Source organism: Octopus sinensis, linkage group LG10 (genome assembly GCF_006345805.1).
Source record: "Octopus sinensis linkage group LG10, ASM634580v1, whole genome shotgun sequence".
Classification (NCBI taxonomy): domain Eukaryota; kingdom Metazoa; phylum Mollusca; class Cephalopoda; order Octopoda; family Octopodidae; genus Octopus; species Octopus sinensis.
The window spans coordinates 86,752,555-86,771,508 of record NC_043006.1 but is presented as its reverse complement, the minus strand read 5'-3'; the positions used below and the strand labels follow the sequence as shown (position 1 = coordinate 86,771,508).

The following is an 18,954-nucleotide window of genomic DNA, read 5'->3' as shown; positions in this document are numbered from 1 at the left end:
CATTTTAGGCTGGGATATCAGTTTTTTCATTCTTGTAAATTTTGTATTGAGCCAGCACCCACACTGACCAGCAAGTTGGTTCTCATTAATATTTGGAGTTTCCTAGAGATAGGCATCACATTTGTCCTCCACCATTGCTCTATGAAATGCTAATGTGGAAGTTCCATTGACTCCATTGCTGAACTGGTGAAAAAATATGAGTGCCTGGCGACATTTAAGAGGTCAAATAGTCAGTGTTAGTCTTTGGTCCAGGACTGCAGTTCCATCAATGTGTTGAGCTGTTGAAAAACATACCTGATGAAGTGCATTTACACCTCCACACCAGGGATCACTGAAGACATTGCAGCCTCAGTGCATCTCTTGGTATTATCAGCCTCTGCACATAACTAGCTGACTGCAGACAGACTGCCTGATTAGTGAGACATGCATTAGTGAGTCCTATGCACTCAAAGTAACAGAACAGATACCTCATCTGTTCAGATGAAAACTAGTGCAAGAAAAGCAGTCAGTCAATAATTTATAATGGAGGAAAGTATTTATTTCTAGATGAGATTGGCAACCCTGCTTGTAAACTCATTCCATTTCCTAAATACCAGGTGGTGTGGATCAAAACAAGCTCCAAGCAACTTAAATAAATTATCCAGGATCTTAATACAACATGGAGTTGCCTCCCCAGGTACTGGATTTTCCAGTTTAATCTTTACTCCTATTTCTGTCTTGTGTATCTTTAGAATGAACTAAATACATTCATTTATTTGGTGTCTTACACTATTACAGTGATGTCTTCTGCCTTTGCAACATAACTGTCTTGTGTCCCAGTTTTACTGGTATGTGTCTAAATACCTTTGGTTTTACCTTTAGTGACTTGGGTGTCATTGTATACAAAAGACATACATTAGTGACAGAAGCAGTACTAATACTGAGAGGTAATGTTTATTCCCACTTAAATGTGAGTGTCCTGATAGCACGAACTTTACTGTAGTAGATACCATAAGAAAACTCTCATATAGGCTTTTGGTACCAAATTAGCCAGTGAGCTAGTTAAAAAAATTAATTACTTAAAAAAGAAATTGAGAGAGAACATCCTTGATGGAGTGAGTGCATGATTCAAAACAATTCCAATGAGTAGCTATTTACTGTAACAACCAAGCAGATGTCAATGTACATAGAGGTAATCCAGTATCTGAAAACAGGACCAGAACGAGCTGCCATACCTAGCCCTGTTAAAAGTTTTGAACTGATCCAAGTTGATTGGCTGCCGACCAAAACTAGATTTTAATCAAGCTTTATTACAATGTTCCACATGAAGTGAAACCTGTTTTTCTTGGCCACACTACTGATGACAAGTATCTACTTCTAGTACCTGGCCAAAATCGGGAACACAGCAGCTACCATTGTAGGTGCTACCACCATGGGTGATATTATTATTACTCTTGGTGTTACTTTGATTTTAGTATTGGCAACAGAATAGTCTTTCAGTCTGTTGCTCTCTGTTGTGGGTAGAAGGCCCTTAGAAGGTTGTTACTAGTACATATATAGCACCTAGGCCTTCTACAGCCCAGTATAACATATAAGCTGGAGTTACTGCACCTTCACCTTTTACAAAAGATGCCTCTTAAGCTAACAGGAAAGTCTCATCATCATCATCGTTTAACGTCAGTTTTCAATGCTGGCATGGATTGGACGGTTTGACTGGAGATTGGCAAGCCAGTAGGCTGCACCAGGCTCCAATCTGATCTGGCAAGGTCTATAGCTGGATGCCCTTCCTAAGGCCAACCACTCTGAGAGTGTAGTGAGTGCTTTTTACATGCCACCAGCATGGGAACTGGTCAGGCAGCACTGGCATTGACCACATTTGGATGATGCTTTCTACATTCCACTGGCACAGGGAGCCAGTCAAGTTCCACTAGCATTGACCCATGCTTCAATGGTGCTTGCTATATTCCACCAGATGGGTGCCAATCAGGTGGCACTGGCATCAACAACTACAATATCCTTTTTGATTTCGATCTTGATTTGATTTTGATTCTGATTTTCTGTATAGAAATTCAATGTTCTTGACATAGCAACCAAGTATCCCAAAACATCACACCCAACCATCTTAAAAGTTAAAATTCAAAAAAACTTACAACCTCTCTTGTGTCGATACAATAATAACATGCACCCAACACACCTTGTAATGTGGTTGGTGTTAGGAAAGGCATTGGGGTGTAGAAACCAAGCCCAAACTATGATATTCAATTGAGATATGATCCTGCAACTCATCTAGGTGAGAATTAAATCAAATTAATAAACAATTCAGACTAGAATAACTTGTCTAGTTCATACCAGGATGGAAAATGGATATAAAACTAATTATGATGGTGATGGTGGTGGTGGTGGGGGGGGGGGGGGTAAAAGGTCAAATGTTTATTGTTTTGACTCAGTGAAGAAGACACACATCTACATATGCCTAATCATGATCATGGTAGTGGTGGTGGCATAGTCCTACACATTTAAAGAAGATAGTGTGGTCATGATATGAATATCTTTGATTTGTTTGATCATGATTGGCCAGGGACTAAATAACAACAAACAACAACAAAACATATAGGTAGACATAGACTTTTCTACTTTTATTGACTTTTCCCAATCTATCTTATCCATTCAAATTTTCTCATGAGTTGAATATCTAATTCATGGACTTAGAGGTGTGTGTCTTACCTTTCATACAAAGCTGTAGTATCCAGTCATAAAGCGTCTACAACTAGAATTGATATCTAAAGGCAGAACTTAATAACTTACTTTATCTGAATTTAATCGTTAAAAACTTGACCTTTGTCCTACAGTTTTAGCCTACGGGTATCTAGAATTTGTAGCTAGATGTCTCTTTGCTTCTCTTATTATTGAGAATTCACTTAATCGAGTAACTGGGATGTGAAGCAACAATTTTACGGCTTGCTTGCTGCATGTTGTTAAAGTTGTTGGTGTCAGTGTCAAAATGTAATTAACCTTATATACTATTTTCAGTCTCTCATATATTTATTCTGAATTTATTGAGTGGTTCCATCTATTTGCCACTAAAACTGTCGGATAAATATAAAATTGTGCACCCGTTAATTCAATAGCCAAATTGTATTTGAAAGTTTTGTAGTTTGTCTTCTGATGGAAATGAACTACCAAATTCTTCAGAGCAATGTTAAATGTAAAAATGAAGTATGCCTGGCATCATAAACATGTCCAGTTTAGAATCGAATTTATTTGTAAAGTTGACCAAAGATCAAATGAATACTACCATTGACTCCCTCTTAAACTGTAGGACTCTGTTAACCTTACACTTTCATTAGATAATTTCAGTTATCTTCTTTCTGATCTCTTGTATTGCTGTTGATCTTTGTCTGACATTGATCATTTCAGATTCATATTTTAAGATTTATATTTTCATTCTCATCTTATTTTAAAAGAATAATACTCTTTGATATATTCATATTATTGTTGTTGATGTTTATACACACATCCTTACATGTTTAACCCTATACTCATTAGGGAATTATTCTTTCTAAGAACCCTGTATATTTGTACTAAACTGCTGATTCACTCTGTTGTTACCTAGAGTTTCTTATTTGATACAAGTCTTCACAAAACTGAGGTTTTAGATTATGCTATTGCTGCCTTGACCCTTTAACATTTAAACCAGCTGTATCAGACCCAAATATTCTATCCATTTTATGTTCAAACTAGCCAGACCTGGCTTCTCACATCTATTCTACAATGTTGTTCTAAAGAATAAAGTATCATATCATTGAAATCTGATGCATGATTAATTAATACCAACCTGAATAAATGAGCATTACATCTGTCAGAGTAATCTGAATGCTAAAGGTTTAAAAATCACAGTAAGCAACTCTGAAAACTATTGGGTTGGCAACTAAGTTCCCGCTGTTTTTTTTAAATTAAATATTTTTAAAAGGTTTAATAAAAAAAAAAATAACAACTAATTAATCAGTAATATATTCACCCTTGTTGTTTACAACTTCTTCCCAACGTTCAACAAGATTTTCAATACCTCATTGGTAGAAATCACCCAATTTTGACTTGAAAAATTGATCCATCCAAGCTCTCAATTCTGCATCAGTATTGAACAAAACTCTGCGCATAGCATTTGAAAGAGATCGAAAGAGATGGAAATCCATTGGTGCCAAATCAGGAGAGTATGGCGGGTGTGACAGTACTTCCCAGCCATGTGTTTGAATGGCTTCCTTGGTCATATTGGCGATGAGGCTGGGCGTTGTCGTACAGCAGAAGAACTCCATGTTGAGTCATTTCATCTGGTGAACATAGAATTCCATGTTGACCATTTGGTTTCGTTCAAGCAATTCATAATGGATAAGCCCTTCCCAGTCGCACCATATGCACATTATTTTACGCGGATAAAGATCTTGTTTCATGTCTGGTTTCGCTTGTTTACCGGGGCTAAGCCATTCCTTACACTGCTTCATATTAATGTACAGACACCATTTTTCATCGCCAGTAATAAATCAGTAAAGAAATCGTTGTGTGTGTCCATGAGTTGAGCGGTGACAAGCAAGCAAACCAGCGGAGATTGTGGCTCGTTGATTTTTGTTGTTGTCACTTAAAGCATGCGGAATCCATGCTCCATATTTCTGAACCTTTTCTTTCGAGTGAAGATGCTTCTCTATAGCAGTGTGGGGGGTATTCCATTTTCTCTGCTAGTTCCCTTGCCGTTTGACAAGAATTTTCATGCAAAAATTTGGTTTAATCGCTCTTCATCGAACTCAACTGGACGGCCAAAACGAGGTGCGCCTTTGAGGTCAAAATTTCCATTTTTGAATTTGGCATACCAATCGCGAGTGGTTCTTTCCACTATGGTACCCTCTCCATACACAGCACAAATTTTGCGAGCAGCTTTTGAGGCCTTAGAACCTTGATTAAAAGCAAAAAGAAGGAGGTGTTGAAAATGCTCGTTTTTCTTAACTTGACATTCCATTTTAATGATCTGAAAATAAACAAAAATTAACCAAAAAAAAAAATAGATTCCAAAATTTTATAAAACGGCAGAAACTTAGTTGCCAACCCAGTACTAGATTTATAAACATTCATATACTCTGCATATACTCTTTAAATATATATATATATTTATCATCATCATTTAATATCCACCACTTACCATGTTGGCATGAGTAAGATGGCTTGACAGGAAACTGGTGATGTAATGGAGCATCTTTTGGTAGAAGCTATAGCAGTGTTCATGAGTTATTTCATCAAACTTTTCAGGTATCAATTGGTGGGCTCTACTGGATGAGCTAGATAAGATAGACCTGTATTCCCTGGCGGCTGATGTAGTTTAACTCTCTTTTTTTTCAAATCTTGAGCACCAATTGAAAAATTCAAATTTGATTGCAAAGAATTCAAATTTGATGGCAAAGAATCCAAATTAGATCAAAAACCTCTCTCTATATAAAATGTTATCCTCATCATTATTATCATTATTTAGCATTGGTTTTCTATGCTTGCATAGGTTGCAAGGTTGGACTGAAGCAAATGAATTAAAAGACCAAGCTGTTCTTCAGTATCAGCTTCAGCAAGCTTTCTATAGATGAATGCCTTTCCTAACACCAGCCATTTTACTGGGTGTGCTGGATGCTTTGTGCACGGCATGAGCACTGTATACATTTGTGTTGATTAGAAATAACTATCACTCAAACATGTTGTATTACTGGCATGACTATATTGGAGCCTGATCTTTCCATCAATGATTCCCCATATCATTTTATTAGTCCTTTGTGTATAATTTGTAACATTAACATTCCTAAATCCATTTACTTTCAAAGCTTTCTCAGTTCCAGAATCAAATATCAATACAATGACATGCTTTCACATACCCTGACATGGGTCACAAAGGATTAAAGGAAGTGCTTTTTTAATTTTCTTTTGTCAGTGGTGGTTTTAAAATTTATTCAACAATCAAGTTTGCTAGAGAAATCAGCCCCAAAATCCTTAACAACCCAGTGCAGGATATGTGAAAATATTATTCCACAATCCATCAGAGGAAGAGCTTATTTAGTTTTGAAATATTAATGGGCAATGGATTTAAGAATACTTATGATTCAAATGAGCATGAAGGTCTGATCAGGAAATATCTGTAGCTATATATCTCTGTCTGTCTGTCTGTCATGCCAGTCTTCTCTTGTCTTTCTGTCCATATATCTGTCTCTCTGTCTGTCTATAAAACTAGCTAGCTGTCTGTCTATCTGGCTTTCTCTCTCTGTCTCTCTGTATATATATATATATATATATATATATATATATATATATATATATAAAATATTAGGGAGTATAACTCCAAACTTACAGGGAAAAATTCAATTTAGTATTATATGTTTTAGAATATATTTTATTTATGATTTGGTTTATGTCTATCATTACTTGAATTGCATAATAGTGGTTTTTTTCTAATTTATGTATATATATATATATTGAGGTTATGAGAGGTAATGGTGTCAAGAAGACCCAAACATCATACATATATATAAAAAATTTACAGAATGAGATAAAAATCCAAGGCCGTGAAAGATTTCCAAACATTTATAAATAGGTCTTACATCTGTTTCCGGGATATTTTATATCTCTTTATCGGAGACGGTGTGAGAAAATGGTTAAGCAATACTTATTGTAGATAAGATATGAAATAGAGAGTGAAGTGGAGGAATGAAAATAGATGTGAGACATGCAGGGATATTGTATCTGCAGTTCCATTATTTAGGCAGAATGGTATACATATAAGATTCCTGTACCTTGTGAGTAAGTTCCAATCGTATTTGAAATTAGTCATTCCAAGCATTGTTATTGAATGGAGGTTTTTTTTAAGTGACTTGCATACATACATAGACACACACACTCACACACACATACACACACACACAAACACACACACACACACATACATATGTATGTACACACATACATACAAATACAATTAAATGATTGTGATATTCAAGTATGAAAGAGGAATTAGATAGGAATTAGGAGTTAAAATGTAGATTTATAAGGTTATTGGGATTACCTAAGGGGTATTGTGGAAATATTACTGTATGGTCATTTAGGCATTTGGATTTGTGGTAGAATTTGAATGTGTAAAAAAAAGCAGTGGTTGCATGTGCTTAGTGCCTCATTATGTTTATTTAGCAGTGTTGGAGAGTTGTGCTTTAATACATGAAGTGCTTCCTTCAGGCAAAACTTTCAGGTTGACCATTAACCTCGGTAGGGAAGCCCTGAATCCAGTATGGACCATGATAAAGTATAGGGTATATTTGTATTTTTGAGATGATGTATGTAGTTGGCAAGTGTTGTAGATTTGCTATGTTTATTGTAACTAAAAGAATGGAGGTGAGTGGTATATCATTGCTTAAAAGTTTGGGTTGATCCTATGAATATGGCTGTAGGGTTGTGTAATAGATTAAGGACAGTGCATTTGTAAATTACATTATATCTTCTGCAGTATATTTCCACAATACCCCTTAGGTAATCCCGATAACCTTATAAATCTACATTTTAACTCCTAATCCCTATCTAATTTCTCTTTCATACTTGAATATCACAATCATTTAATTGTATTTGTATGTATGTATGTGCATATGTACGTGTGTGTCTGTGTGTGTGTGTGTGTATGTATGTATGTATGTATACAAGGTATATATACCTGCATATATACATATACTTATGAGTACATGTTGTATGTGTAGGTGCTGATGTGCATAATGTAGGTGCTGATGTGTATAAATATCTATATACATGTTTAATATATGCATGTGTATACATCTTCACATATATTTTCTTCTACTACTAAGCACTGACCTGTCCACTAAGCAACCTAACCTATATTCCCAAATTCTTCATTCCACCATTTTACTACCACTACCCCCTCTCTCTGCCCCTCACTTAGGTTCTATCACTAACTACCTGTCACTCCTTTACTCTTTACTCTCTCATCTTTTTACACTCTCATATCTTTCTCTTTCTATCACCCTCACCTCCCCATTCCTTCCATCAAATTATCCTGACTGACCACTAACCAGTACACTTTTCCTCTCTCCATTTCTTTATTATCTCTCTCCCAGCTTTTCTTTTTCTTTATCCTTTTTTCTTTTCTTTTTTCCTCTCTTCTTGTTTTTGATTTGACCTTACAAACACATTCCCAACTTTTAAGTCACTTCAAAAAAAACCTCCATTCAATAACACCGTTCACAAACTCTATGCTTGGAATGACTAATTTCAAATACGATTGGAACTTACTCACAAGGTACAGGAATCTTATATGTATACAATTCTGCCTAAATAATGGAACTGCAGATACAATATCCCTGCATATCTCACATCTATTTTCATTCCTCCACTTCACTCTCTATTTCATATCTTATCCAGAATAAGTATTGCTTAACCATTTTCTCACACCGTCTCCAATGAAGGGATATATAAAATATACTGGAAACAGCTGTAAGACCTTCTATTTATAAATGTTCTGAAATCTTTCACAGCCTTGGATTTTTATCTCATTCTGTAAATTTGTATATATATATATGATATATACATATATATATATATGTATATATATATATATCATTATGAATAATACAGTGATTGCTTCTTGTCAGGAACACAAAGATTAATAGGACTGCTATAGAAGTGCTCTATTGAAAGAGACAAAAATATCAAAACTAAAGTTATTGAACAAACAAAGGTAAGGTCATTCGCATATCATTTCATAATTCGAACATTTAATCACAGAATATACATATAAACATCCCCCAAGATGGAACATAATTCATCTGTACAAGCATACAAGCATATAATAATAATAAGGTGCGAGGAAAAAATTTTTTCATCACAGTTTAGAGTTAATATTTTAGCGATTCAGAAAAATATCTAGAAAGTAAAAATATAATATAAAGTAACATATAAAAATATATAGGTATATAAAAAATATAAAATATATATATATATATATATATATATATATATATATATATATAGGAGCATATAAAAAATATAAAATATATATCATGAAAATAAAATAAAAGTTCATCGTTTAGAAATTTTTTTGTCGCACCTTATTATTATTATATGCTTGTATGCTTGTACAGATGAATTATGTTCCATCTTGCGGGATGTTTATATGTATATTCTGTGATTAAATGTTCGAATTATGAAATGATATGCGGTTGACCTTGCCTTTGTTTGTTCAATAACTTTAGTTTTGATATATATATATATATACACACATAATACATACATATCATATATATATATATATATATATATATATATATATATATATATATATAATATATACACATAATGCATACATATCATATATATATATACACATAATACATACATATCATATATATATATATATAATCATCATCATCATCATCATCGTCCGTTCTCCATGCTAGCATGGGTTGGACGGTTCGACCGGCGTTCTGGGAAGCCAGAAGGCTGCACCAGGCTCCAGTCTAATCTGGCAATGTTTCTACAGCTGGATGCCCTTCCTAACGCCAACCACTCTGTGAGTGTAGTGGGTGCTTTTTACGTGCCACCTGCACAGGTGCCAGGCGGGGCTGGCAACGGCCACGGTCGGATTGGTGTATTTTATGTGCCACCGGCACGGAGGCCAGTCGAAGCGGCGCTGGCATCGGCCATGAGTCGGATAGTGCTTTTTACGTACCACCAGACCAGGGATCCTGGCTGGTTCAATTCTGTTTCGATTTCGCTTGCCCCAACATGTCTTCGCAAGCAGAGGGGGTTGGCATGGGTGTCTGTCGTCGGATGAGGTTCTATATCGACTTCGCTTGCCTCAACAGGTCTTTGTGTCCAAGGGAGGAAAGGCATTCATAAGTGGGCTGGGCTCACTTGTCCTGCCTGGTCTTCTCACGTACAGAATATTTCCAAAGGTCTCGGTCGCTGGTCATTTCCTCAGTGAGGCCTAAAGTTCGAAGGTCGTGCTTCACCACCTCGTCCCAGGTTTTCCTGGGTCTACCTCTTCCACAGTTTCCCTCAACTGCTAGGGATTGGCACTTTCTCACACACCTATCTTCATCCATTCTCGCCACATGACCATACCAGCGCAATCATCTCTCTTGCACACCACAACTGATGCTTCTTAGGTACAACATTTCTCTCAAGGTGCTAACGCTCTGTCGAGTATGTACACTAACATTACACATCCATCGGAGCATACTGGCTTCATTCCTCACGAGCTTACGCATGTCCTCAGCAGTCACGGCCCATGTTTCACTGCCATGTAGCATGGCTGTTCGTACACACGCATCATACAGTCTGCCTTTTACTCTGAGCGAGAGGCCTTTAGTCACCAGCAGAGGTAAGAGCTCCCTAAACTTTGCCCAGGCTATTCTTATTCTAGCAGTTACACTTTCAGCGCACCCACCCCCACTACTGACTTGGTCACCTAGATAACAGAAGCTATCAACTACTTCTAGTTTTTCCCCCTGGAAAGTGACGGAAGTTGTTTTCTGCAGATTTTCGGAGGTTAATGCTCCCGAGCATCTGCCACATACAAAAACTATCTTCCCAGTTAGCCTACCTTTGACATTGCTGCACCTCTTATGTGTCCATAGCTTACACTGGGTACATCTTATAGAGTTTCTACCTACACCTTTTCTACAGATCGAGCAGGGCCATCTTCCTGAAGACATTTGTGGATTGTCTACCTTCCTACTTATTAGTACTTTGGTTTTAGCTAGGTTGACTCTAAGGCCCCTCGATTCTAAACCCTCCTTCCACACCTGGAACTTCTCCTCCAGTTCTGATAGTGACTCAGCAATAAGAGCAAGGTCGTCAGCGTAGAGGAGCTCCCAAGGACAGCCTGTCTTGAATTCCTCCGTAATTGCCTGGAGTACTATGATAAATAGGAGGGGGCTGAGTACTGAACCCTGGTGGACCCCAACCTCTACTTTGAATTCTTCTGTGTACATGTTGCCAACCCTAACCTTACTTACGGCATCTCTGTACATGGCTTGCACAGTCCTCACCAGCCATTCATCTATCCCTAGTTTCCTCATTGACCACCAGATAAGGGATCAGGGGACCCTATCAAAAGCTTTCTCCATGTCAACGAAAGCCAGGTACAGGGGCTTATCTTTGGCTAGGTATTTCTCCTGCAGCTGCCTTACCAGGAATATAGCATCAGTGATACTTTTCCCTGGCACGAACCCAAACTGCATCTCATCTAAACTAACTCTCTCTCTAATTAGTTGGGCTATGACCCTCTCCGTAACCTTCATTACTTGATCCAACAGCTTGATACCTCTGTAATTATTTGTATCTAGGGCATCACCTTTACCTTTGTAGCAGTTGACTAGTATGCTGCTGCACCAGTCATTGGGTATGACTCCTTCGTGTATCACCTGGTTGACTATACGGGTGACTAGGTTATAGCCGACACTGCCAGATATTTTGAGCATCTCTGCAGTAATTCCTGATGGGCCTGGGGCTTTCCTTGTCTTCATGCTTCTAATTGCCTTAGCTACCACGGAACTATCAACTCAGATAGCTGGTCCCTCTGTTGGGTCAACATTCGGCAGACTCTCTTTATCCCATTCATTTTCTTTATTCAGCAACCTTTCATAGTGGCATCTCCAAACCTCTCTCTTTGCATCCTCATTTAGCGCAAGTGAACCATCATCCATGCGAACACACTTCTCTCCTACCACATCACGATTCTCTCTCACACACTGTCTTGCATATATAAATATATATATACACACATAATACATGCATATCATATATATATATATATATATATATATATATAATACATATATCAATCTACCTTCTATCTACCTAAATATACATATACATGCCTACACATTAACCTATTCACTCATCTGCCTAACTAAGTCCTTACTCATCTACACACAAATTTGCCTACCCACCTATGTTATCATCTACCTACCACTCTACTTTCTTACCAATACCAGTGGTAGTTAGATAAAGAGATAGGTAGGTGATTACGTAGGTAGGTGGGTAATTTTGTAGATGGATAGTTTAGGAGTTAGAGTGATAGGTAAGTGAATAGATTGATTTATATGTAGGTACTAGGTGGCATCAAAACGTTCCCAGACTAGTTCTGTAGCACACCAACAGATGACAGCTCATTCTTGCAGAGTGAGAGGTAACAGTGATCTTCATGAGGCAATGTTCCAGTGATATCACTGTGTCTACATCACAACTTGTGAAATTTATGTTTCTGTGATCACATGTATGGTGTAGTGTACAATATTTGCCGTGGACAGAAAGTTGGAACAAAGAGCCAACATGAAATTTTGCGTAAAACACAGGAAGTCTGCTACAGAGACATTAAGTATGCTTCAGCAAGGTTATAGTGATGAGGCAATGATTGAGTTGTATGCAATGTTTCAAGTAACACAGGTGCTTCAAAATGGAAGAAAGTCCCTGGAAGACAATGAGCAATCCCGAAGGCCTCCCATGAGTGTTGCCTCTGGAAACGTAGGGAAAATTCTTCAGTTTGTGCATGAAGATTGTCAGTGGATAATCAACAATGTTTTAAAGTGTTTGAGTGGGGACGGTTGACAAAATCAATGAGATCTGTGGAGCATGACGAATTGGATTCTTCACATCTATGCACCCTGTCACCAAGCTTTCCTCACTTGTGAGTTTTTCACCAAAAACTGTATGGTATCACTTCTGCAGCCACCCTATTCGCCAGATTTAGCTCCTGTATACTTCCATCTCTTTCCCAAGATGAAAAGGCAGCTCAATGGTCAGCATTATAACATTGTCGAAATCAAGAACGAATTGCAGAATGTTCTTGACTTGCTTACAGAAAACAACTTCCAGGTCAGATTCCAAAACTGGCAGCAACACTAGGACTGGTGTATTGCTGCCAAGGTGAGTATTTCAAAGGAGATGATGTTAAAACTTAGGTAAATAAGTTATTTCTTATTAAGCTTTAAAATCTGGGCACTTTCTGGTACCACCTCGCAGGTAGGTTATTGGGTACACAGGTGGGTAGGTTGGTGGTTACATAGGTTAGTAAGCAGGTAGCTAGGTGTTTGTGGATGTGGGTACATGGATAGCTAGAATGTTTGGGGAGGTGGGTACATGGATAGCTAGAGTGTTTGGGGAGGTGGGTACATGGATAGCTAGTGTTTGGGGAGGTGGGTACATGGATAGCTAGAGTGTTTGGGGAGGTGGGTACATGGATAGCTAGAGTGTTCGTTAGATAGATTGGTGGGTAGGTTAGTAAGTTACTAGCTAGGAAGATAGATAGATAGACAGACAGACAGATAGATAGGTACATTATTTCATTATTTAGTTTTTGACTAGATTATATTAAATACAGATTTTAGTATGAAATATCCCTGTATGTAGAACCATATTTAATATTTATAATCTGTCAATATGCTACCAGCATATTTAGCCTTGCAGCAAAACTGTAATATTTCAGACTAAACCAAAGTCAAAGATATCAAATCTATTCTCAAGATTTCATGAAGTTAAGATTCATTCTTGCTGATTGCAGCATATAGCTTATTTCCACTTAACAATATTCTTTTAAATTACCCAGTTATTGAATACGTTTCCACTAACATTCTATGTTGATGCAGTCATGGCCTTGTGGTTAAGCAGCTATGTGATTTCATGATTTCAGGTTCAGTTTCCCTGCATGACATCTTAGGCAAGTGTCTTGTACTATAAACACAGAAATTGTGTAAAAAGCTGATCATATATGGTCAGCTTGATTACCTCCCTTTCCTTCAACCTTTTCTTTCTAACATTTTTTCTAATCATTTGCCATGCTTGACCGCTAAATCTACAAGTTTTTTTCATTCTCTCTCTGTTTATTTTCTCTTATTCCTTTGTATTGAAGAGGATAGTCTTGAAACATAAAAGACCTTTTCATTTTCCCGTGCATCAAACTAATACACCTGCTTGTTGTTCATACACCTATCTTTGTCCTTTGCTTTTCTTTAAATTTCAATTATATGTATATATATATATGTGTGTGTGTGTGTGTATTTTATATTTATAGCCAACAGAGCCAGATTTCCCAGTGGCAACAGTAATGGATACTTGGACAAAGCAAAAAGGACATCCCCTTGTAACATTAAAACTTAAGGGTACCACAGTTACAGCTACTCAGGAAATATTTCTTCATAGCGCAAATATTTCTCATCTGAAACCTTCACCATACAAGTAAGTTCAACCGATCACTCTGTCTCATGTTCGTGATTATTTCTTCTAATGTTCAAACATTTTCCCATGAACTTTTGTTGATTTCCAATTTGTATGTTGTGTCTATAGGAAAAAAAAAACTACACCCGGTATTGTCTTAGTTGAGCTAGGAGCTCACACTTGCATAAACACACATGTGCATGCACACATGCATTTATATAGATGCACATACACACCTGAATACATACACACCAATATATATATATATATATATATATAGTTACACACACAAACATATAAACATACATTCAAGCATACATACATACATGCTCATCACATTCACTCACACAGCCATACACACTCATCTATGCACAGTCATGCTCTCTCTCACACACACACACATGCTGTAAATTAAATGCTAACATTTTTGAGGCATGAAATTTTAATCAACTGCTGTTACATTCTGAGTGAGAAGAAAAAATTCATTGTTTTAATGACTAATTCTTTTCAAGGAAGGCATGGAAGATAACTGTGATTTAAATTCATCATAATCTAATACAGAATGCAGTGGAAAGTGGGTGAGTCTGATCTTCGGCAGTATATGTGACAGCCTCAGACATGTTCCTGTTGTGTGTGAGTTCATTGGCAAGGCTTAGTTTAACTATATTGCCTTACCTTAGAATGACTAGAGGAGACATAGAATGTTTGTGAATGAAAATTGAATGTGGATACAATATTTTTGTTTATATATTATGACTTTATTTCAATAAAAGTGTGTGGTTGAGTATCTAGGGTTTTGGACTCACAATGATAGAGGCATTGGCTTGATAGTGGGTTTAGGTGGCATGTAAAGGTTTCGGTCAATGTACGGAGAAATCAAGAAATCATAGGGAGGTGAAGATTCAATGGTCTTTTGAGGGCTTGACTACCTCTCAAGGGATGGTGCCATGATAAAATGTGCCTAGTATACTTTAAGTAGCAAGCTGTAGGAAGAACATCCAGCCACATAAATCATGCCAAAAATGGAAGGTATAGGGGACAGATGGTCCTTACCTATTTCACAGGGCACTAAGAATTGACCCAGCTTTATTATTGTCCATTCAGTTTGAATATAAAGCTGATGTTAATGATTATGATAATGATTGTAAATCGTAGATCAGTAGGTAGGTTGGTGTTTACAAATATGAGTAGGCTGGTGGTTATTTAGGTAAGTAAGCAGGTTGATAGGTATGTTGATTTTAGTGATGATGGGTAAATGGATAGGTAGGGAGTTAGATTAGCAGATAGGTAAATGGATTGGTCTGTATGTATATATGTAGGTAGGCTGGTAGGTAGGTTAGTAAGTAAGTAGGCTTTGTGTGAGTTTGAGGGCACATTTAAATGTAAAGCAGAATTAAACCAAAACCACAAATCTTTTAAAATAAATAGAATTCAAAATTATTAGCAGCATTTAAGGTGGGTCAAGAAGAGAAAGAAATGTTCCCAAGTTGAGTGTTGCTTAAAAAAAAAGAGAGAGATTTATTAGGATAGCACATTCTTTAAATTTTCTCACATGATATCAATATTGGCAGAAAAATATCCAAGAACTATTAATCACTCATGAGAAATATAGAGCTGCAATATTCAAAGTAAATATTTTAGGTTTATCGTAATGGTTATTGGATTAAAACCCTCTAGACCAGTGTCTGAAACAAAGCAAGGGTGAAAAAAGTGATTATAAGAGAAATCGTGTTTAATCCAAAAAACTACATTCCACAGTAATATCCAAATTTCAGAGGAGAACTGGTGCAAGAACAGTTTAAAGTCTCAAAACTCTTATGATATTTGAACAATGCTCAGTCAGTCACAGTAAGAGCATTGTAAACAAATCTAAATTCTTATATTTTACCTATTTGCTAGTAAGAAGCCAAATTTATTTTATTTAGATCTATAAACACACACGTGCGTGTGCATGCAGACAGACACACACACACCTCACAATGATGATGATGATGGTGGTGGTGGCGGTGGAGGTAGCAGCAGCAGCAGCAGTAGCAGCAGCAGCAGCAGTAGCAGCAGGCCATAGTTTAGCTTAATGATATGTAATCAGTGTTCAATTGACTGAGATACTACTAACTTGTGAAATTAACATGTACATGACTGAGTATTCCACAGGCACATGTATCCTTAATACAATACTCAGGTGTGATCACCAAGACCTAAAGTGTGACAAGATTGTCCATTTGAATTACAGGTGGAATCTGTCCCTTCAGAATCTACACAGTTTCTGTCTACCCAGTTACACTCTCAAGTTATGGGCCAGCCCAAAGCTATGAAAAATTACATTTGCTCAAGATGGCATACAATAGAATTCAATCAGGGACTTCATAATTGCAAAGCAAACTTCCTAACCATTCGGCCATACTGCTCCTGATACACCTTCTATTGCTTATAATTTATGTGTGTCTGTGTGTGTGTGTGTGTGATAAAATATATATATAATTCTTAATCTTGCTAAGTAGGTAAAATGTGATTTTCTGAGAAGGTCTGATAAGTTTGAAACATGTCTGTTACTTCTACCAGTTGACATTAAAGACCTGATTCACTCCACTCTCTGTATTGTATGGAGGCACATGGCCTGGTGGTTAGAGCAGCAGACTCGCGGTCAAGGGATTGCGGGTTTGAATCTCAGACCGGGCGATGTGTGTGTTTATGAGTGAAACGCCTAAGCTCCACTCGACTGCGGCAGAAGGTAATGGTGAACTTCTGCTGAGTCTTTTGCCACAACTTTCTCTCACCCTTTCCTCCTGCACCTTGCAGCTCACCTGTGATGGACCGGCGTCCCGTCCAGGTGGGGAACCTATACGCCAAGGAAACCGGGAAACTGGCCCTTATGAGCCAGGCATGGCTCGAGAAGGAACAAACTCTGTATTGTCTATATTGTTCAAATATTTTGATTGACTGATCTTATCAAAGCTGTCAGCTTGGTTTTAGATTCTAGATACCATTTGGAAGAGTTTCTTGGAGGATCTTAGCTGTCTTACATTACCAGACACATTTTACCACATTGTCCAAGATTTCATTAATCTGCCACAAAATGTTCCCATTTGTCTCAGTCTTGTCCCATCCATGATAGCTAGCATCCTGAAATTTGACTTCACTGTCTTTCTCCCATGCCTTCCTTTATTATTATCTGTTATAGTAGCTTCCACTGTCAGAGCACATCCTTTTCCTTGTTGTATTTAACCTCTATTCCTATAAAATATTCATTCCTATGCGAAATATGTATAATGGAATTGAAGGCTTCTGATAACTGTGGCGTATCTCCTTCTCCCATTGCAATTATTTCTGTAGTCTTAAGGATCTGGAACTCAAAGAAGATGCTTACAAACAGAGTGCAATTCAATAATTGTTTATTTTAGTTCTTGTTCGTGTGACTCATTCTCAGTGACCATCTTTATGGTAGTGTGTGGTCCGTTATAGCTCTGCTCATGTGAGGTTCATTACCTCAGGAGATAACAGGTGAAGTTAGAGCAGGATAAGAATCCGCTGTGAGCTGCCAGCTTGCAGTGTTTCTTGCAGGTGAGAAGGAAGAAAAAGAGTGAATGTCTTAATTCTCCTGCTTTTATAGTCATTACCGAAGAGAGTCTCACTGCCGTCTCGTGCATGGCAAATGGTTGCAGGCGAGATCTTGCTCCTGTGTCGGACATGGTAATGGCAACCGGCAAGATCTCGTACAAAATGGAGCCGGCTTCTTGTGCCTTGCTTCATATGTATTGCCCTAAATGAAGCAACGAAGTGGTCACAACAGGAAAAATCCTTGCTCATAAGTCTACTGGTTCAGACTTGACATGAAACTAAACATAAAATGGGATTACCCAACCCGTTGCTCACCATACTGAATGTATCAGTTAAATCTTCTACAATAAACTCCCTCCCATCTTACTGTGAGGGCTACAATATCTACGACTGGAAAACAGATAAGATTTCTAAGGTTATCTTAAACTTATATATGCCTGAATGTGTCAAGTGATGGATATGTTGTTTCATTTCAAAAAGTCACAGTTATGCTATTGGATCGTTATAGAGCTACTCAACAACAGTAACAAGAACAAACAGTTTTATTCAGTGATTTTATAGTTTTATAGCAAGGAAATCAGATTTTGAATATGTCATGCAAACAAGCCAAAATGCTTTAGAGGAAGTCAGTGTGTGACAGGTTAGGTAGATTTAAAGAAAGTTCTATTGTGATTGATTTCTTTCTGTTTAAGCTACTGTCATTTTTATTAAGCTAAGTACAAAAACACATTTTCCTGCTGAAGCAAAGCAGTAGCACCGTCTGTGATTAAGTTTATTCAAATTCCTGGGAAGCCATTATAATTAACTTGGTTTTTTTCCTCACACTTTTGTAAATATTTCCTGCTTTCTGACAGCCTATCAAATTATTTTCCTGCTTTACTGCCTCTACTATCAGTATTGTTACTACAACAGCACCACGACCTAACACTACAACAACAATAATAACGACCATGAGTTCCACAAACCAAAACAGATCAATTTGAAGAGCATGTCACATGCAAGAAACTTCTCAAAATTATTGTCATTAAAACTTTCCGATGAAAATACTTGACACAAATCATTCAGTAATCTCCATTGTGTGTGCGTGAATTGGTGACACTTCTGTGTGTGTGTGTGTATGTGTATTGGTTTATTGATCTGTATGTATTTCTGCACATCAATAATGTGCCTCTTATATGT

The 18,954-nt window shown here is 37.2% G+C and overlaps 1 protein-coding gene across 1 annotated transcript in view; it reads left to right on the top strand.

Annotated features, from left to right (window-relative positions):
- Positions 1-18,954, top strand: part of LOC115216696 (endoplasmic reticulum aminopeptidase 1) — a 1,296,444-nt gene that overhangs the window by 1,013,144 nt on the left and 264,346 nt on the right. The window contains exon 11 of the mRNA XM_029786223.2: positions 14,075-14,238. Coding sequence (XP_029642083.1) covers positions 14,075-14,238 — 164 coding nt within the window. The remainder of the gene's footprint in view (positions 1-14,074; positions 14,239-18,954) is intronic.